This window comes from Papaver somniferum, chromosome 4 (genome assembly GCF_003573695.1).
Source record: "Papaver somniferum cultivar HN1 chromosome 4, ASM357369v1, whole genome shotgun sequence".
Classification (NCBI taxonomy): domain Eukaryota; kingdom Viridiplantae; phylum Streptophyta; class Magnoliopsida; order Ranunculales; family Papaveraceae; genus Papaver; species Papaver somniferum.
Window position 1 is genome coordinate 74,462,488 of NC_039361.1, and position 16,114 is coordinate 74,478,601.

Here is a 16,114-nt window from a genome sequence, read left to right on the forward strand (position 1 = left end):
AGGTGAAAGAGGGGTTTTCTCACCATGAGGAACCAAAAGAATACACTAAGAGGATGGATTTTCAGCCGCTTAGAGAGAAAAAATCTCTTCAAGCGGCTAAAGATGTGCCTCCTAGATATGTATTCAGTTTTTTTATTAATAAAATCTCTGCGGGACCCAACAAAAGAGTTTAAACTAAATTAAAAAACTCAAAAATATGTTTGAGAGGCTAAACATGTACCGCTTGGAGTGATTTTTTCCTAAGAGGCTGAAGATCAGCCGCCTAGTGCACACTTTCACCCACTCATTCGCTATAATGAGTGTATCAATGATTATTGATGAATGAGTGACTACTCTCACTCCATAATAACACCAAATTTGATCAAATCTAGTGAAACTCATTCATATTGAATGAGAACCCTCGCTCCATAGCCCTTGCTCCAAGACTCCTAATGTATTCTTTACTACATCATGTCAATATTGTATGTTTTTTCCTTAATCACGACAATATGCGATTTCACGGAATGACTTCATTGAGGTACGTCACAGTCACACATGTCAGTTCACATTACGATTTTTCTTTTCATAGCATGCGAACTCATCCAACGGACAACTCAATATCAACATAGCCGTATTACAACAGTAGAGATAGTTGACGACCTTTGCAATTACATATCACAAAGTATTTCCACCCTCAAGGAAATGAAACTAAAAAGAGTGTAAACTCTTAAGAAACAACCCATCTAAAACCCATGGTCAGATTTTATAAAAAAAAGGTAGATAGCGATGCAGTCTTCTTATCAAATTCAGACAAGTTTGAAAAATCCGTTCAAGAAAAACAAAATTGGGATGAGATACATTTGTTCGGGTCAATACGGTAATTATATTTAGACCGCAGCTGCTTACAGGTACCCAATCAGGTTCCAAATACTGAAAGGGCCGGAAATTTGGTCTTCTTTCTTGCAAGTATTATTCACAGGGTCATCTCCAAAGGGCTTTAAAAACAAAACAAATCACAAATTTGGTTAGGTTTTTCAACTCAATTCCTTCACTTTTAGAAGCTTTATCTGAATTATCAACGCCAGTTCTGAGTCATCAGGTAAGCTTTATCTGAATTATCAATTTGGTTAGGTAAGGATCATATTATGTTGTTGTAGTCAAGCTGTATCGAGTAAACCCAAGCTGCAAGAGCAGCATGACATTTTGATTTTGATAAATAATGGTTTCCATTATTACAAGCTTGATTAATATCAATGAACAGTCCTTGTGGTAAGTTTAATGGACAAAAACTAAGTTTTATTATTGCTTAGGAAGTGCTGGGATTGTTCAAGGTAGAGTTGCGGGTGGGTTTCTTTTCTATCATTCTTTGAGTTTTTATCCTCTAGGAATACACATATGATTGGATATCGATTGTGAAAACATTTATAATCTTAAGAACAAGAATTGGAGAAAATTTGAGCTTGGTAGGAAACTGTTTGATCAAATGATTGTTAGAAATACAGGATGAGTGTAAAATACAAATGAGTGCACACATACTGTTTCATATAATTATTCATCCCTATATAGTCTCTTGCAACATATCTGTGGTGGTTAGCAAAATGTATATACCGTAGAGGTCCCTGAGAAGATAATTTTTTTGGATTGATTTTTCTCGAACACTTTTACTGATGAATAATGTTTCATGAGTTGTACAATTAGAAATTCCAAGGTACTTAACATGATATCTGCGTCTGCTCACAGATCCAGTGTAGTCGTGGCAAGAGAGGTTTTAGAGCTTATGGACAAAGCTTAATAAGGTATCATTCTTAAACTGCGTGAGGTAACTTGATCCTCAGTTGTTCCGCTAGTTATGTTGCAGTTGTCGTAGTATCATTCAGTGGCAGAGATATGACCTTTAGTGTTTTACCGATATGTGCGCCAAATGTTAACCGACCCGACATTGGATCTCCTCCAGGATTATAGTGATTTGGTCTAATTAAAGCATTTTATTAATCAATAACAGTATCTTACTTTACGAAGAATATGAATGTGAGCTTTAAATCCAGGCCAAAACACTAAAGGCTTTAAAAAAACCCAGGTATAGCCCATTTGAGTACCAGATGGTATTGCATTCCATTTTTTTTGGAACACAAGTATTGTATTTCTAGCAGGATAACGTATCTAAAGATTTACGAGATGAATTAAAGCGTTCTTGGGTGAAACACTTAGTTTATGAAAGTATTTGGTTAAACCTAAGCTTACATACTTCAAATTTGACACTGTCTTAAAAGGGCTGAAATCTATGAATTGAAAGTAAGCGAAATCCATATGGCCTGTATGCCTATCCACATGTGGAATATGGATCTTTCCAGTGTCTCAACAAGTTCATAAATGTTAAATACGACACTGTCGTATAAGAGCTTCATTACTTGGGCGATTAATTCAGAGTCCATTTCATATTCAGGACCCTAGATAAATTCTGCTGAATTCAAATATTGTCTAAAACTTAAAGAATCGCTAGGTGCCTAGGAATCTCACCAATATGAACATGTTAGGGCACTATCAGGATTCTTTATGTTGTCATATAAGCCTACCAAGGGACTAAGCGTAAGTTTACCTTCTAGAACTTCTGTATACAAAGTGAAGCTATTATATGCCTTGTATATCAGGACATCTATGTGATTAATAACTCTTATTGATTCCTTTGCTAGTGTTAAGATTCCAACTATTCATCTTTGATCTTATATATGCAGGGTCACTATTCATCTCGAATGGTTATACATTGAAATGTTGTTTATTTTTTGTAGTTGTTATTTACAGAAAGTTACTGTTTTTATAACAGTGTATACGAAACATGTTTTTGAATCTAAAGGAAAGTGAAAACAAAAGAAAAATGTTTTATCTGAAAATGTTAATCTGAACCAAACACACTAATTTTTTTTCTAGGGTTCAAAATGACTATCGTACAACTGAGAAAACTTGGATTACCATTGATGAATCTGGTTAGGTTTAAAGGGATTCCCATTTTAGAACAATTACAGTTAGAGGAAAAGCTACTTCGAACTTCTTCTGAAAATTGGTGTATCGTCAATGATGGAACTAATTCTCCAACAATTGTCATGGGAATGTCTGGGTAAGTTTCTTCTTCCCCTGATTTTCAATTCTTAGATAGTTCAGTGATTTCAGATTTCTTGGCTATTGAAATTCACAATTTTGACGTAATTAGTGCAGTTTGACTAGATAAATGATGACATAATTTGGTTTATAGGAAACCTGCTGAGCTTCTTGAAGTTGAATCTGTGATAAGAGATCGCATTCCTGTTATAAAAAGGTTTACAGGGGGAGGAACTGTTATTGTTGACCAAGGGACAATTTTTGTTACATTCATATGTAATAGGATTGATGTTCCTGGTGTACAACCATATCCTCAACCAATTATGTCTTGGAGTGGCTTGTTATATGATGAAGTTTTTCAAGAAGTTGGCGATTTTCATCTCCGTGAGAATGGTATATATATGATAAATTAATAATTATATCTCATTCTATCTTGGTTGCATTGACAAATAGATTCTTTGAGTTTTGAGTTCTTATAAGAAAATGAAGGTGACTTTAACTGGATGCCTGTTGTGGTTTAAATCTAGATTATGTATTCGGTAACCGGAAGTTTGGTGGGAATGCGCAGTCCATAACCAAGAACCGCTGGATTCACCATACATCCTTTTTATGGGATTATGAGACCAAAAATATGGCCTACTTGAAGCAACCTAGACGTATTCCTAAATATCGATCGGTATGTTTTCACTTCCTTTTTAATCTCTTAAAAATTGTTCCTTATATTGCTGTTTTTTTGGTTGTCTCAGTTTTCTTGAAAGGCATGGTAGTGTATTGTCATGACCATGACTACACTGAGCATCATTATCAACACTGGCAACTATTTTGAAAATTTAAATTTATTTTAGGAATGTTATTTATTCATTTTTTGACCAGCCAGTACAAGTTGAAATTCTGGACTGTTTCAGAATGCATCTTAGGGGCCAGCAGGGTATGGTTCAGGTCTAACCCCCTCGTCGGCTTACATGTGTCAATTATCTATATTTGTAGTGCTTAACCCCTAGTAGCAACTGGAATTAAACCACAGTAGAAGCCTAAGTGTTGTTTTAGACGCAAGCGACATTCTTAAAGTCCTTGGCACTAAGGGATTCAACAGCATTGGAGAATTTTATTGAAAAGATATTCAAAGTTCCGAGGAGCCACGAACTCACTTTGTCCTGCATTAGATAGCCTAATGTTAAATCTAAACAGCACTCTTCAGTCTTCACATCTAAGAACCCTTTTTCAGTTGTTTTGAGATAGGAAGAAGATGCATTTTATGTTTGTATATGTTGGGTAAATAGTAGAACTCATACTACAAATCTTGATCAAGTTCATACTGGACAACAAGAGTTTTCATTTTCGATTGCATGGCTTATTTTGTAACAGGAAAGGAACCATTTAGAATTTATATGTCGTATGAAGGAGTATATGCCCAGATCAGATTTTATCGAGAAAACCCTTTCCTCAGTTGGAAGCCGTTTCTTGGTAGAACCAACAAATCTGGAAGCAATTGGAGCTCATTCAGGGACAGCATTTGCCCATTCAACTAGTTTATTGACAAAGCGGGAACTAGAAGCAGCTTTAGGTTCTCAACCCTTGAACTTGCCGTTGGAGGTTTTAGAGTCATGATTATGACGTGGAGATGATACTAATGAATAACAATTGAGCTGGTAATGGCCGCACCAATAATTCTTCATTGGACAGACCTTGGCAAAACAATTGAAATCTTGCTCAGGTCCACCAAATTCAATATTTTTTGTAACCTTATGCACACACATACTTCCACTGAATTTATACAATAAATTCTGTTAATGGAAGTCACTAATGTAAACTGTCTTGCTTATATCAATACGGGCACTTACATATTGGAAGGCCCTTAATTGGACTTGCCATTTTCCACTAGCTGATATCCATTTCCTTTGGCTTGATCATTTTTTCATGTTCTAGAAATTAGTAGGATATGAAACTAATAAGACCAGAAATAAGAAGCAAGATATTGAAATTAATTCTTCTTCTTTCTTTTTATGTGAGTGAGTTACAAGCAAAGATAGAGAAAATGATGATTAAAAGAGATTAGTTCTGATTTCCTCTGCTACCCAACTGAACAATAATATTTTCCTTTTTACCTCCAATGTAAGACTAAGATAAGCTTTCTTTTCCTTTTCCCCACCATTTTTGAATAATCTGTTTTAAGGTTATTTTCTTGAGCCCTTTCCTTTTAACTTCATGTTGCTCCAACCCCAAGAAAGTCTATAAATGGGGGTGAAATTGTGGTCTCAAAATGGGTGACCCCTCTGTTCTCTGCAATTGATGCTGATGCTTCAATATCTGAAACTTGAGATGTTGATGTCATTGAGTTTGAGAAAATTGAAGGATGGCTATGATTTGATTGTTGCATTGTCATCATCTGAGTTAAGGTTTGCTGTTGTTGTTGGTAGTGATGAGGATGATGGTAAAAGGAAGATTCATCTCTTGGTCTCTCCCAACTTTGCCTCAAAAACCTTGTCAAATCTTGGTTCCTTGAACCTGCAAATATAGCATTAAAGAACTCTAAGCACAACAGAAAGAAAGAGAGGCCTCAACAGTTAAGTCATATTAAAAGGTATTAACAATAAAAGTAAAACAGAAAGTTAAGTAGCATTATTCTAACTGAATCTAGGTACAGCTATGGCTGTAAGCAGGTATGAAACATATGTACTTAAAAAGAACAAATTAGTTGAACAACTGCCACAGATAATTATAGAGGAAGGGAAATCAATGAGGAAAGTACTGCAAAAATTAAAACAGAGTCATTAGAAGAAATAACAAACCAGTGAATGGATCAAAAGTTGTTTGGTCTGCACCACAGAAGCCACTTTGATGATCAGGAGAGATCTTGTTGTTGTTGTTTGAAGAACCAAGAAACATATATTCAGTATTAATGGAAGTTGAAAATGGGTAAGGAGATAAGCTGGTGAAGCTTCCATTGGTGAGATCAAAGCAGTTTTGTTCAGTGGTTAAGCTTGAATTGTCATCCAACTTTCTGTGAACAGTTTGGCTTAGTTTTCTCCTTCTATATACATTTGATTGTTCTCTAAATTTTCTTGCCATTATAACATGCCAGTGATTCTTGACTGCATTATCTGTTCTTCCAGGGAAAAGTCTAGCAATCATTGCCCATTTGTTACCATACACTCTATGAGCTGACATTAGTTTTTCTTCTTCTTCTTCACTGAATGCTCTTCTATTAATCTTTGGGTCTAACTGGTTGAACCATCTCAATCTACAACTCTTCCCTGAAAACATAAAACAATAAAATTAGAATCAGTAGAAAACAGTGTTTTCATTTTTTTTTAGACCAAAAAACAAGCTTTAATGAGACTAGAGAAAGTGAAACACATTTCATCTCTTTCTCTCTATGTTACCTGATCTTCCCTCCAGCTTCTCTGCAATTAGGTTCCAATTCTGAGGACCATAAAGAGCAACAAGTTCCTTGAGTTTGCTGTCTTCTGCAGGTCTCCAATGTCCTCTGGCACAGAGCTTTGATTGCCCACCATCTATTTCTTTACCATTTACTGAAATACTGTCATATGGGTTTTCTTCATTGATTAAATTACTGTTACTGTTATCTTGATCCATATTCATACCATTATTTCCTTGAAAACCATCACTGAAATCAGAGCCTTTCCCACCACTAGCACATTTCTCACTCTGATTAAGATGAAGCTGATCTACTAAACTGTTGTTGCTGTTGGTTAAAAAAGGAATTCCCATACAAGAAGTTTTCTTACTAACCATTTCTAAATTATTCATAGAACATATGTATTTGCTATCTTTTGAAGAAAACCCATTTGGATTAATAGATAAAGAACTAATCTCTGCAAATAAACCCATTGATGGAGCAAAAGAAGTTGAGTTACAGTTCTCCGTAGTAGTAGCAGCAGTAGGAGTATTATACTTGTTGTTGCTAGCACTGTTGTTGTTCATATCTTGATATACTTGGTGATGATAGATTATATAGCAGCAGTGTTGAACTGTTTCTGCAATGTCATGTTGTTGCATGTACAAAAGAAAAGACTGATCTGATGATGATTTTTATAAATGTGAATAATTTTTGTCTTGAATTAATACAAGAGTCAGTCACAGACTCACAGGAGGAGAAAGAAAAAGAGATGTTGTTGCAAGTAAATGGAAATGCTTATTGAAACAGCAAAAGTGTTTTAACAGAAACCCACACGACTTCTTCTCTGTTTGAGAGAAAAAGTTCACCACCCTGACTGACTCTGACGTCTATATATGATGCATGATCTATAATATTTTTTTTGAAAGCTAATTGGATTGGATCTAGTGGGAGAATTGCTGACAATGGGGAGGGAGACTCAGACCAGTACTACTACTGCTTTCATGTCAATTCATATAATGGGTCCGTCCGTCCGTCCGTCCGTCCAACTTATAGTAACATTTTGTTTCTATTCTTTACACACAGTTAGTAACAGTCTTATTTTTTCACTTTTTTTTAACTTTGGGTAGTACACGTGTGGGTGTATGTCATCCCTTTATTGCTCGTGTGGGTGTGTAAGTGTGTAAGAAGAAGAACCAAAAACAGAAGTCTATATATACTCTAGTTTCTGCTGCACTGTCTGTTTGCTTGTGTGACTTCATCTTCAGACAGAAATTTCAAGTTTGAAAATCATGAAGAAAAAATCTTTACCTGCCCATGGTTGAGAAGAGCAGTAAAAAACCTTAGACCTTTCATGGTGATTAGTTGGAACCCATCAAATTGTGGGGTCCAATGAAAAAAAAAAACTTTCACCAATTTTGTAACAAGACCCAAATTCTGATAGATCTTCAAGCTTTATTGTGTTTAGTTACTGTTCTTTATAACTATTTGTGGAAATCCATTTCTTGTTTTTAAGGTTTTTCATGGTCATGACTCCACTCATAGGGGGTGCGTATTCAAAAGGTGATAGTGAATAATGAAAATGTTCATAACTAGTACTCCAATGAAGACCCTGTTCATCTGTAATGTTTGCTTGTTGTAACAAGAAACCAAGAAACATAATAAAAAGGAATTGCATATTTCCCTGCAAGGAATGTCCTTAGCCTGCATTTCCTCTTTTCCTAAATTCTTATCCAAGTAAAAAAAAGAAAGGGAGTTTTCATTTTCATTCAATTTACATTTTACACCAGAAATGTAAGTTTAGTTTTTACCCTACTGGATAACCCAATTCCAGACGTTTTCATTTAATTGGGGAGTCAGAAATCTAGCAAGAGAATGGTACTACCACCACCCTTCATTTATTTACTGCAAAAGATCAAAAGTCTGGTCAAATAAAAAGATTTGAATCTCCTTACTAGTATGGGAAAATGAAACCTACCTAAACCCAACTCACAAGTATCTGTTGCACCACCAAAAAAAAAAAAAAGTCCCAATCATATTGAGTAGGATTAACTTGCCATAACATAGGAGCATTTGTATTACCATAATTTAGCAATACAAAAATTATAATCTGGCACATATTTCTGGTGAATCAACGTATCAGGAGTGTTCAAGAAATACTTTTTTTATTAGTAAAAAATTTGACGCTGACGGAATTTCGAACTCTAAATACCGATATCATCAGCTAATGACTTGACAAATACATAGTGTTCATGCTACATGCTAAAGTTGTTTCAAGAGAACCTTTTAGTGCGCAGGAGCTCCACATCTTAGGAGAATGAAGTTTACTAGAATAGAAGGAGATAGTTAACCATATTGGATACAATTTAAGTAAGCTAATTAATGAATAAACAAAGTACAAGTTTCTTGTATTCAACAAATACTGATAGTTAGTTATTGATCTTGGTCCAATGAGCATTTTTGATTGAGACTTTTGGTTATTCCTTTGTTATTAGATGATTACCGCAAACCTATAAGTCTACTTACTAGACTCCATTCTACAATTGGACATAGTTTGGGAAGTGTAATTTTCCTTTTTTCTTCTTTGTTGTGTTTTATAATTGTGAGGGACTATTAACAAAGTCAGGGTTTTAGTATAAGGAGATTTATTATATCGGTAATTATATTATGAGATAAAAGACAAGAGATTTTAGAGTTTTGAAGCGTATGAAGTTAATACATTTCTAACAACGGAGAATATATTCATCTCATCATGCAACCTTTGGCCAAATCAAGAAAACTTGTTTCTTTCTTTCTTTCTCATTCATTTCTACTATTTCTCACGTGTTCCTCCTCTCACATCATTGGGGTTTTGCAAGTGGTTGCTTTTGCTCAATATGGAGTGGAAGAGTTTGATTGACTGATTCTAGCCAAAGCCAAGGGTCTATCTAGCTAGTTTCTTGTCACTTCAAGCTCCTATCCTTTCAACCTCAATCCCCAAAACACAAAACAAACTCCATTCTCTGATCTCTTAGGTAATGAGCTTTCTTTTTTTAACCACCTTTTTTTTTACCATGTCAGAGGTAACTAATGTTATGTTTTATACGGAGTTTGGTATACCATCGAGTAAATTGGTATCCCTGTTGGCAATCTTACATCTTTTTCCTGGTTCATAAGTTTGAAAAGCATCTTACTTTGTCATTTTAAGTCAAAGTATGTAACTTAACCATACCGATACATTAGTGACATATTACTAAATCTTACGAGCATTAGCCGTGTAATGCACGTATAAATCACAACCAAGTGCTTATCGTTATTTTTCGGTTAATGACTTCTTAAAAGAACACTTGGTTATATTACTTAAAAAACAAGATGTCTATTATCAAGCTTTTTACATAATGAAAACAAAAATTTTGTTAACAACAGATATCTTCATTGATTAAAGTTAGGTATATAGTTAGAAGAGTTCATATCACATGACGTAAACCATTTAGATAGTTAGGTATCTTAAGATGATTTTTTGAGGTTATTACTCAAAACAAGTATGATAATTTTGAAAACTGTTTAACAAGAAATCAGGGTTTTGCTAAAACATTGTTAGTTTGTGTGTTTTGGTTTGTTAAGTAATACACATACTTAGAGAATGATCTCTTCTTCTTGTTGCAAGGAAATGGGGTTTTCATAGAGAGCTACAAAATGCATGGTGTATATTACTTTGAAGCCCCTCTACGAGGGTGATCTATGAATGGGGCCCATGAAATGAAGAGAAAGAGATACTCCATAAGATTCTGTTGGGTCTGTTTCTTTGGAACTATGTGAGGTTCTTTCTTCTCAATAACTGTGTTGCCATTGGTGGTACTCAAGCTCCCTCAAAACAAGACAAAAGCAGGACCCTAAAACCAGCAAAAGCATTAAACTTCCGCACCAAATTTTTATACTTTGATTTCACTTCATCATCCTTAATTATCTTCTTTGAGTGATAATTTCCTTGTTCAAGTATCTAGACTCGTTGGATCTAATCTCCATTGCCCCACATTTCTCCACTGTTCAAGCAAAAAGGGATCCAATGCTAGAGATGCGTTTTTGTGTGGTCTTATATGTTGCCACAAGCCGGCAATATCGCGTTCTCTTAGACCAAGGTCACACGAATGCTGAAGTGAACAGGCCAAACCTCCAGAAATTATGTTACACACCGATAACTAAAATAATATATGAGATATCATGGTGATGGTAATAAAAAAACTTGTTGGCGTATGAGTGGCGTTTGATTTTTGTTTGGTGTTTGGTTTTTTTGCTCTGCACGGCAAATGGCAAGCTCGATCACCTTTTAAGTCCAGTCTCATATTTTTTTTCCGGGAAAGACCCATTTGATTGCCTACTTAGCGAGAAGGTATCGATTTTGTCCCTCATTTGTATTGCCTCTCGCCTGCTCTTGGGTGGAGCGAGATGGTGCCCCACTTAAGTCTCGTGTTCTCATGGCTTGGTGATGTTTTTTATTCTGTTCTTATGGCGCGAGATCTTCTTATTTCCTTGGATGCTGATGATTTTATTGGGTATTATGAGTCTTTCCTGATCCCTAGAAAAATGATTTCCAAAATCCATTGTTGTCTCTTTCCGCCTGAAGAACGGTGAAATTCTGACGATGGTTTTCTGGAGATGGCGCCACTGAGGAATGCTACCTGGTTGATCGTGCTAGTTGTTATTATGCTTCTCTCTAAGATTAAGTTATGTGTATGTAAGATGAACTAATTTAGATTGTCAAACTGCGAATGACTCATTAAATCAACTATGGTTTGTTTGGTGGTACTTGCTACTCGGATAATCGTAGTAATTGTAGAGTTGGTACGTGCAACGAGCCTCACCTTCTGAAAAGGATGCATTTATTAGTTAAAGGTCGAGATCGGTTTTGCCCGTTACAAATGATGCATGATAACTTGACGGATCACACGGCCTTTGCGTTAGGCGCACATCATTCAAATTTCTTCCTACCAACTTTCGATGGTAGGATAGTGGCTTACTATGGTGGAGACGGATAACGAAAAATTAGGGTTCGATTTCACAAAGGGAGCCTGAGTAACGGATACCACATCCAAGAAAGGTAACAAGCGTGCAAATTACACAATCCTAACACAGGGAGGTAGTGAAAATAATAAACAATACAAGGTTATTTGAGTCTAGTAATTGAAATGAGTACGATATATATCCGTCAACGAGTGTCCATTAGAGGGAAAGTCTAGTGCTAACAGTCGTTGTGATTCCAGATCCAATAACATAAATAAGTTGTGCAGTTAAAAGATCGTAATTGGACTTTGGGTTGGGTCGTTTTGCCCGTTCTTTTGGATATGCACTGATTGTCTCGTCCCTTCTACCAGTGTGTTCCTAGCCTTAATTGGTCGGGTCGTGACTCTAGTGTTGTTATTTTGAAGAAATTGGAGTGGTCCAAGCAATCACAAGCTCTGTATACATTAGCATGGGATAACATCATGGGATTTGGGTCATGTGTTGTCTTCTGAGATCAGAGTAACTATTGACAGGGATAGTCGGGGCATTCGTGTTTCATAGTTAGAGGTGAAATTATTGAATTTATGAAAGATATACAACCGCAAAACTAATTTTTCAAGGATGTTTTGATTAATCAAGAGCAAAAATTGGGGGCTCAAAGACGATCAGATACCTTTCTAATCTCAACCATAAATGATGTCGATCAGGGATCGACGAATGTTTCTTTTTGGACTCCGCCAACACTTTATGAGAAATCAAAGTTTTTGGGTTTTAGGGAGGAGTATGGATGGTCGAAGGGATGAAACTTAAAGAAATTGATGGAAGGGAACCACCAGGAACGGTTCCTGCGACTTAATTTGGCTCAACATACGGAAACTTACCATGTTCGTACATAGTACGGATTAGCATACTGAGATCGCTTTTTTAATTCTATAGGTGGTAGTACATGGCTCTTTTTAGTTGGTGGAGAAATTTTTCTGGTTAATTTCGTTAGCGAACGAGATCTCAACCTGCTAACTAGATATGCAGACGATTCCCTCCGCTGCCAGTTTCTTAGAGGGATTATGGTCGTTTAGGCCACAGAAGTTTGAGGTAATAACGGGCACGTGATGCCCTTAGTTGTTCTGGGTGGCACAAGCACTACACTGATATATTCAACGAGTTTATGGCCTTGGCCGACAGGCCTGGATAATTTTCAAAAATTTCATCGTGATGGGGATAGATCATTGCACGTATAGCGTGTTCACCTTGAATAACTTTGTCTCTGATGTTCGTGCTTTCCTTGGATTAGTTGGTTCTCGCGTGCTGGTTGACTCTGCGCTCTGCATGACGAATGCCAAGCCCGATTACCTCCTACCGAGATAGCCACAACCTGCGAACTCATGAACCAAAGATCCAGGCAGGGAGCTGGCTTAACGCCTTTTCCTCACGCCAACAATATGAACCCAACGCGTGGAAAGCGCCAAGGATTAACTCAAAAGTGAAACCCTAGAAGATATAACAGTGGGTGTCACCCTCTTTGCAACACGTCATACTAAAAAAAGCGAGGTGATCCGTCCTTCGGTTTATATCGAGGCTTTCATATTTGAGATGACCACAACCCTGGAACTGGTGAACCCAAGTACAGTGGTATGACAGGTGGAGAGACTTTTCATTGCCCTACCAGGCCTGGGATACGAAAACGAACTTGACGCAAAAAGCTCTAAATATTTACTCTACTTGTGTTCTCCTTCTGTATAGTTGTACCTCAACCAGGAGTAACGGAGTAGGTTGTATTAGGGCTAGACGATCCGTCGTGATAATAAGGCATATTATCATGTAATGGAACCTAGTGATAACCATTTGGATCGATACCTTCCTGCAACGCGTCATGCTGAAAAACACAAGGCAAGCCGACCCCTTGGTTTATCTCGACTTTCATTTATATCCCATCCTAACTTGCTTGGGACAAAAAAGGTTTATTTTCTGTTTTCAGAAATCAGAAAAATGGGTATTTGTTTTTAATAAGAACTTTTTTTATAGTTTGGAACTATTTTATAATTTTAATAAGTGGAAAAAACTAAACTAGTTCAGGATGTTGCGCATTACAAAGTGCTTCAAAGAAGCTAACCTGACATCCTGTGACATATTCATAACAATAAAAACGAAGTTTCCAGATTTCCTAATCTCTTTAACGAGTAAACTAATTATTCCAATATGGTCATTACTCATAATTTTTAGAGCTTTGCTCGGTTGAACCCACAAGTTTTGTTATCTCAAGCTTGTTGTCAATGTTAGTTGAACAAAACTATATCTTGATTTTTATTCTATTAAGTCAAGTCTCGGACTAGGTTAGAATTTGGTAGCTGAGTATCATACATCACCCTCGAAGATGGACGATCGACGAAGATATTTGGAGAACTTCATCAATCATGTATGTGAAGACTGGACCTTTCAATTTTACACACTATCTTTCCATTCTATCTTTTGAGATTATGTCGTATAACTTATAGTATATTTATTGCAAAGAAGAAATTTCGAGACAAGCTTGTTTGTTAGAAATATCGAAATCTAATTGAAGCATTGGATGTTCAAAGGTCCTTAACCATATTAGTTTGAAGCAATTTATTGTTCAAGAATTAATTTGTGGAGCAATTGAAAATTTCCCAAGAAAATGATTTTATCATTTAAGAATGTTTCAAACATCGAAAAGAGAAATTCAGAACTTCTAATATTTTGGCTCAGTATAGGTTGGAGAACCACTTCGCAAACCATATATATCTGAGTTTCAGAAATACAGGTAAGGTTGGCGAACCCGGTTCGCAAATCGCAAGTTCAGTTGGGGACAATTCATAAACTGTGGTGATATGAATTTTTCATGTTGGTGTAAAAGGCTAACAGTCGTGTTCATCTGAATTCTCGAGCCGAGAAGGGTTGGTGAACCCGGTTCACGAACCGTAGCACCCTGACTCGTGAACTATCCTTATGGTTCACGAGTTGTTTTACCAACGGTCTAGTGGATTTTAGAAGATAGTCAAAAACTTATTTTTTTACATATGTTTAGCATTGCTATGAATCTCATAAACACCTCTAAGATATCATTGATCACCAAAACACTTGTGTATGTGTATCATGATTAAATTCTTAAGTGTTTAAATGAACATCAAATTGCTTATTAGTCCATAAGGAATATTTTCCAAGAACTATCATTGTATCGGTTCACGTACCCAGACCACTATCATGAGATTATGTCGTATAGCTTATAGTATATTTATTGCAAAGAAGAAATTTCGAGACAAGCTTGTTTGTTAGAAATATCGAAATCTAATTGAAGCATTGGATGTTCAAAGGTCCTTAACCATATTAGTTTGAAGCAATTTATTGTTCAAGAATTAATTTGTGGAGCAATTGAAAATTTCCCAAGAAAATGATTTTATCATTTAAGAATGTTTCAAACATCGAAAAGAGAAATTCAGAACTTCTAATATTTTGGCTCAAGATAGTTGGAGAACCACTTCGCAAACCATATATATCTGAGTTTCAGAAATACAGGTAAGGTTGGCGAACCCGGTTCGCAAATCGCAAGTTCAGTTGGGGACAATTCATAAACTGTGGTGATATGAATTTTTCATGTTGGTGTAAAAGGCTAACAGTCGTGTTCATCTGAATTCTCGAGCCGAGAAGGGTTGGTGAACCCGGTTCACGAACCGTAGCACCCTGACTCGTGAACTATCCTTATGGTTCACGAGCTGTTTTACCAACGATCTAGTGGATTTTAGCAGATAGTCAAAAACTTATTTTTTTACATATGTTTAGCATTGCTATGAATCTCATAAACACCTCTAAGATATCATTGATCACCAAAACACTTGTGTATGTGTATCATGATTAAATTCTTAAGTGTTTAAATGAACATCAAATTGCTTACTAGTCCATAAGGAATATTTTCCAAGAACTATCATTGTATACGATTCACGTACACAGACCACTATGTATATTATTTTATGTGATTTCATGATAAACTTCTCACATGATTACTTGAAACCCTAATCAGAGTTTCATCTAAATAGAGAAATTGTTTTGCTTGAATCTCAAGTTATCTTAGGTTGACTTCTAAGAAACATTCAGTCTTGGAAAAATATAAATAGAGATGCTCTTTCAACTATAAGAATCAATCCCTGACACTCTGTATCCTAGTTGATATTTAGAGTCGTGTCCATTGACATAATTAGGTCTACGACTAAAATACTTCGCTTTGGGGAGTCGTGAAGCCAGGTCCGACTATCTTTTACCTTGATAGTTCGTGTATCATGATCTTGCTTTTCTATTATCGAGGTTCTCGTAATCTTTTTCAGGCAAGATAGATAGTAATCGCAAAGTTCTCTTAGTCTCAAATTTTGTGATTCCTCAAGATAGATATCTGAAAACTATTCTTAATTGATAAATTAAAGATTTTTCTTGAAATATGGTAAAGAATCCAAGCTTCTCATTTAAGTGAGTGTAACTGTTCTAGATATGTGAGGCTTGCTAGCTTTGTCTAGTGCAAACAGATTTCCAAGATTTGATCTTTGATCTAAAGGGAAATCAAATAGGTGTATCTATTAGAGGCAGACTGTTATCAAAAGTCCTCACTTAGGTTGAAGCAACTCTTAGGTTGTAAAGGACGTCAGCTAAGGAAATCAATTGCGTGGGGCCTTGCGAGATTCAAGAGACGTAAGAAACGCG

General features: G+C 36.0%; 2 protein-coding genes across 3 annotated transcripts; one reads left to right on the top strand and one right to left on the bottom strand.

Moving 5' to 3' along the window:
• Nucleotides 1–713: 713 nt before the first annotated feature.
• LOC113275917 (putative lipoate-protein ligase A) lies at nt 714–4,982 on the top strand. Of its 2 annotated transcripts, XM_026525496.1 has the most exons (6): nt 715–1,078; nt 1,720–1,775; nt 2,905–3,091; nt 3,227–3,465; nt 3,600–3,748; nt 4,438–4,982. In XM_026525496.1, exons 3-6 carry the CDS (start codon nt 2,913–2,915, stop codon nt 4,678–4,680), a joined length of 810 nt encoding a protein of 269 aa, XP_026381281.1. In that variant the 5' UTR covers nt 715–1,078; nt 1,720–1,775; nt 2,905–2,912; the 3' UTR covers nt 4,681–4,982. The 2 variants fall into 2 exon arrangements, with proteins under 2 accessions (XP_026381282.1, XP_026381281.1); XM_026525497.1 differs by lacking the exon at nt 1,720–1,775 and having other exon boundaries at nt 714–1,078.
• Nucleotides 4,983–5,026: 44 nt separating this feature from the next.
• LOC113275916 (transcription factor MYB105-like) lies at nt 5,027–7,330 on the bottom strand. The gene is made up of 3 exons (XM_026525495.1): nt 6,456–7,330; nt 5,862–6,326; nt 5,027–5,577 (listed from the first exon to the last, which is right to left on the bottom strand). Exons 1-3 carry the CDS (start codon nt 7,090–7,092, stop codon nt 5,276–5,278), a joined length of 1,404 nt encoding a protein of 467 aa, XP_026381280.1. The 5' UTR covers nt 7,093–7,330; the 3' UTR covers nt 5,027–5,275.
• Between the last annotated feature and the right edge of the window lie 8,784 nt (nt 7,331–16,114).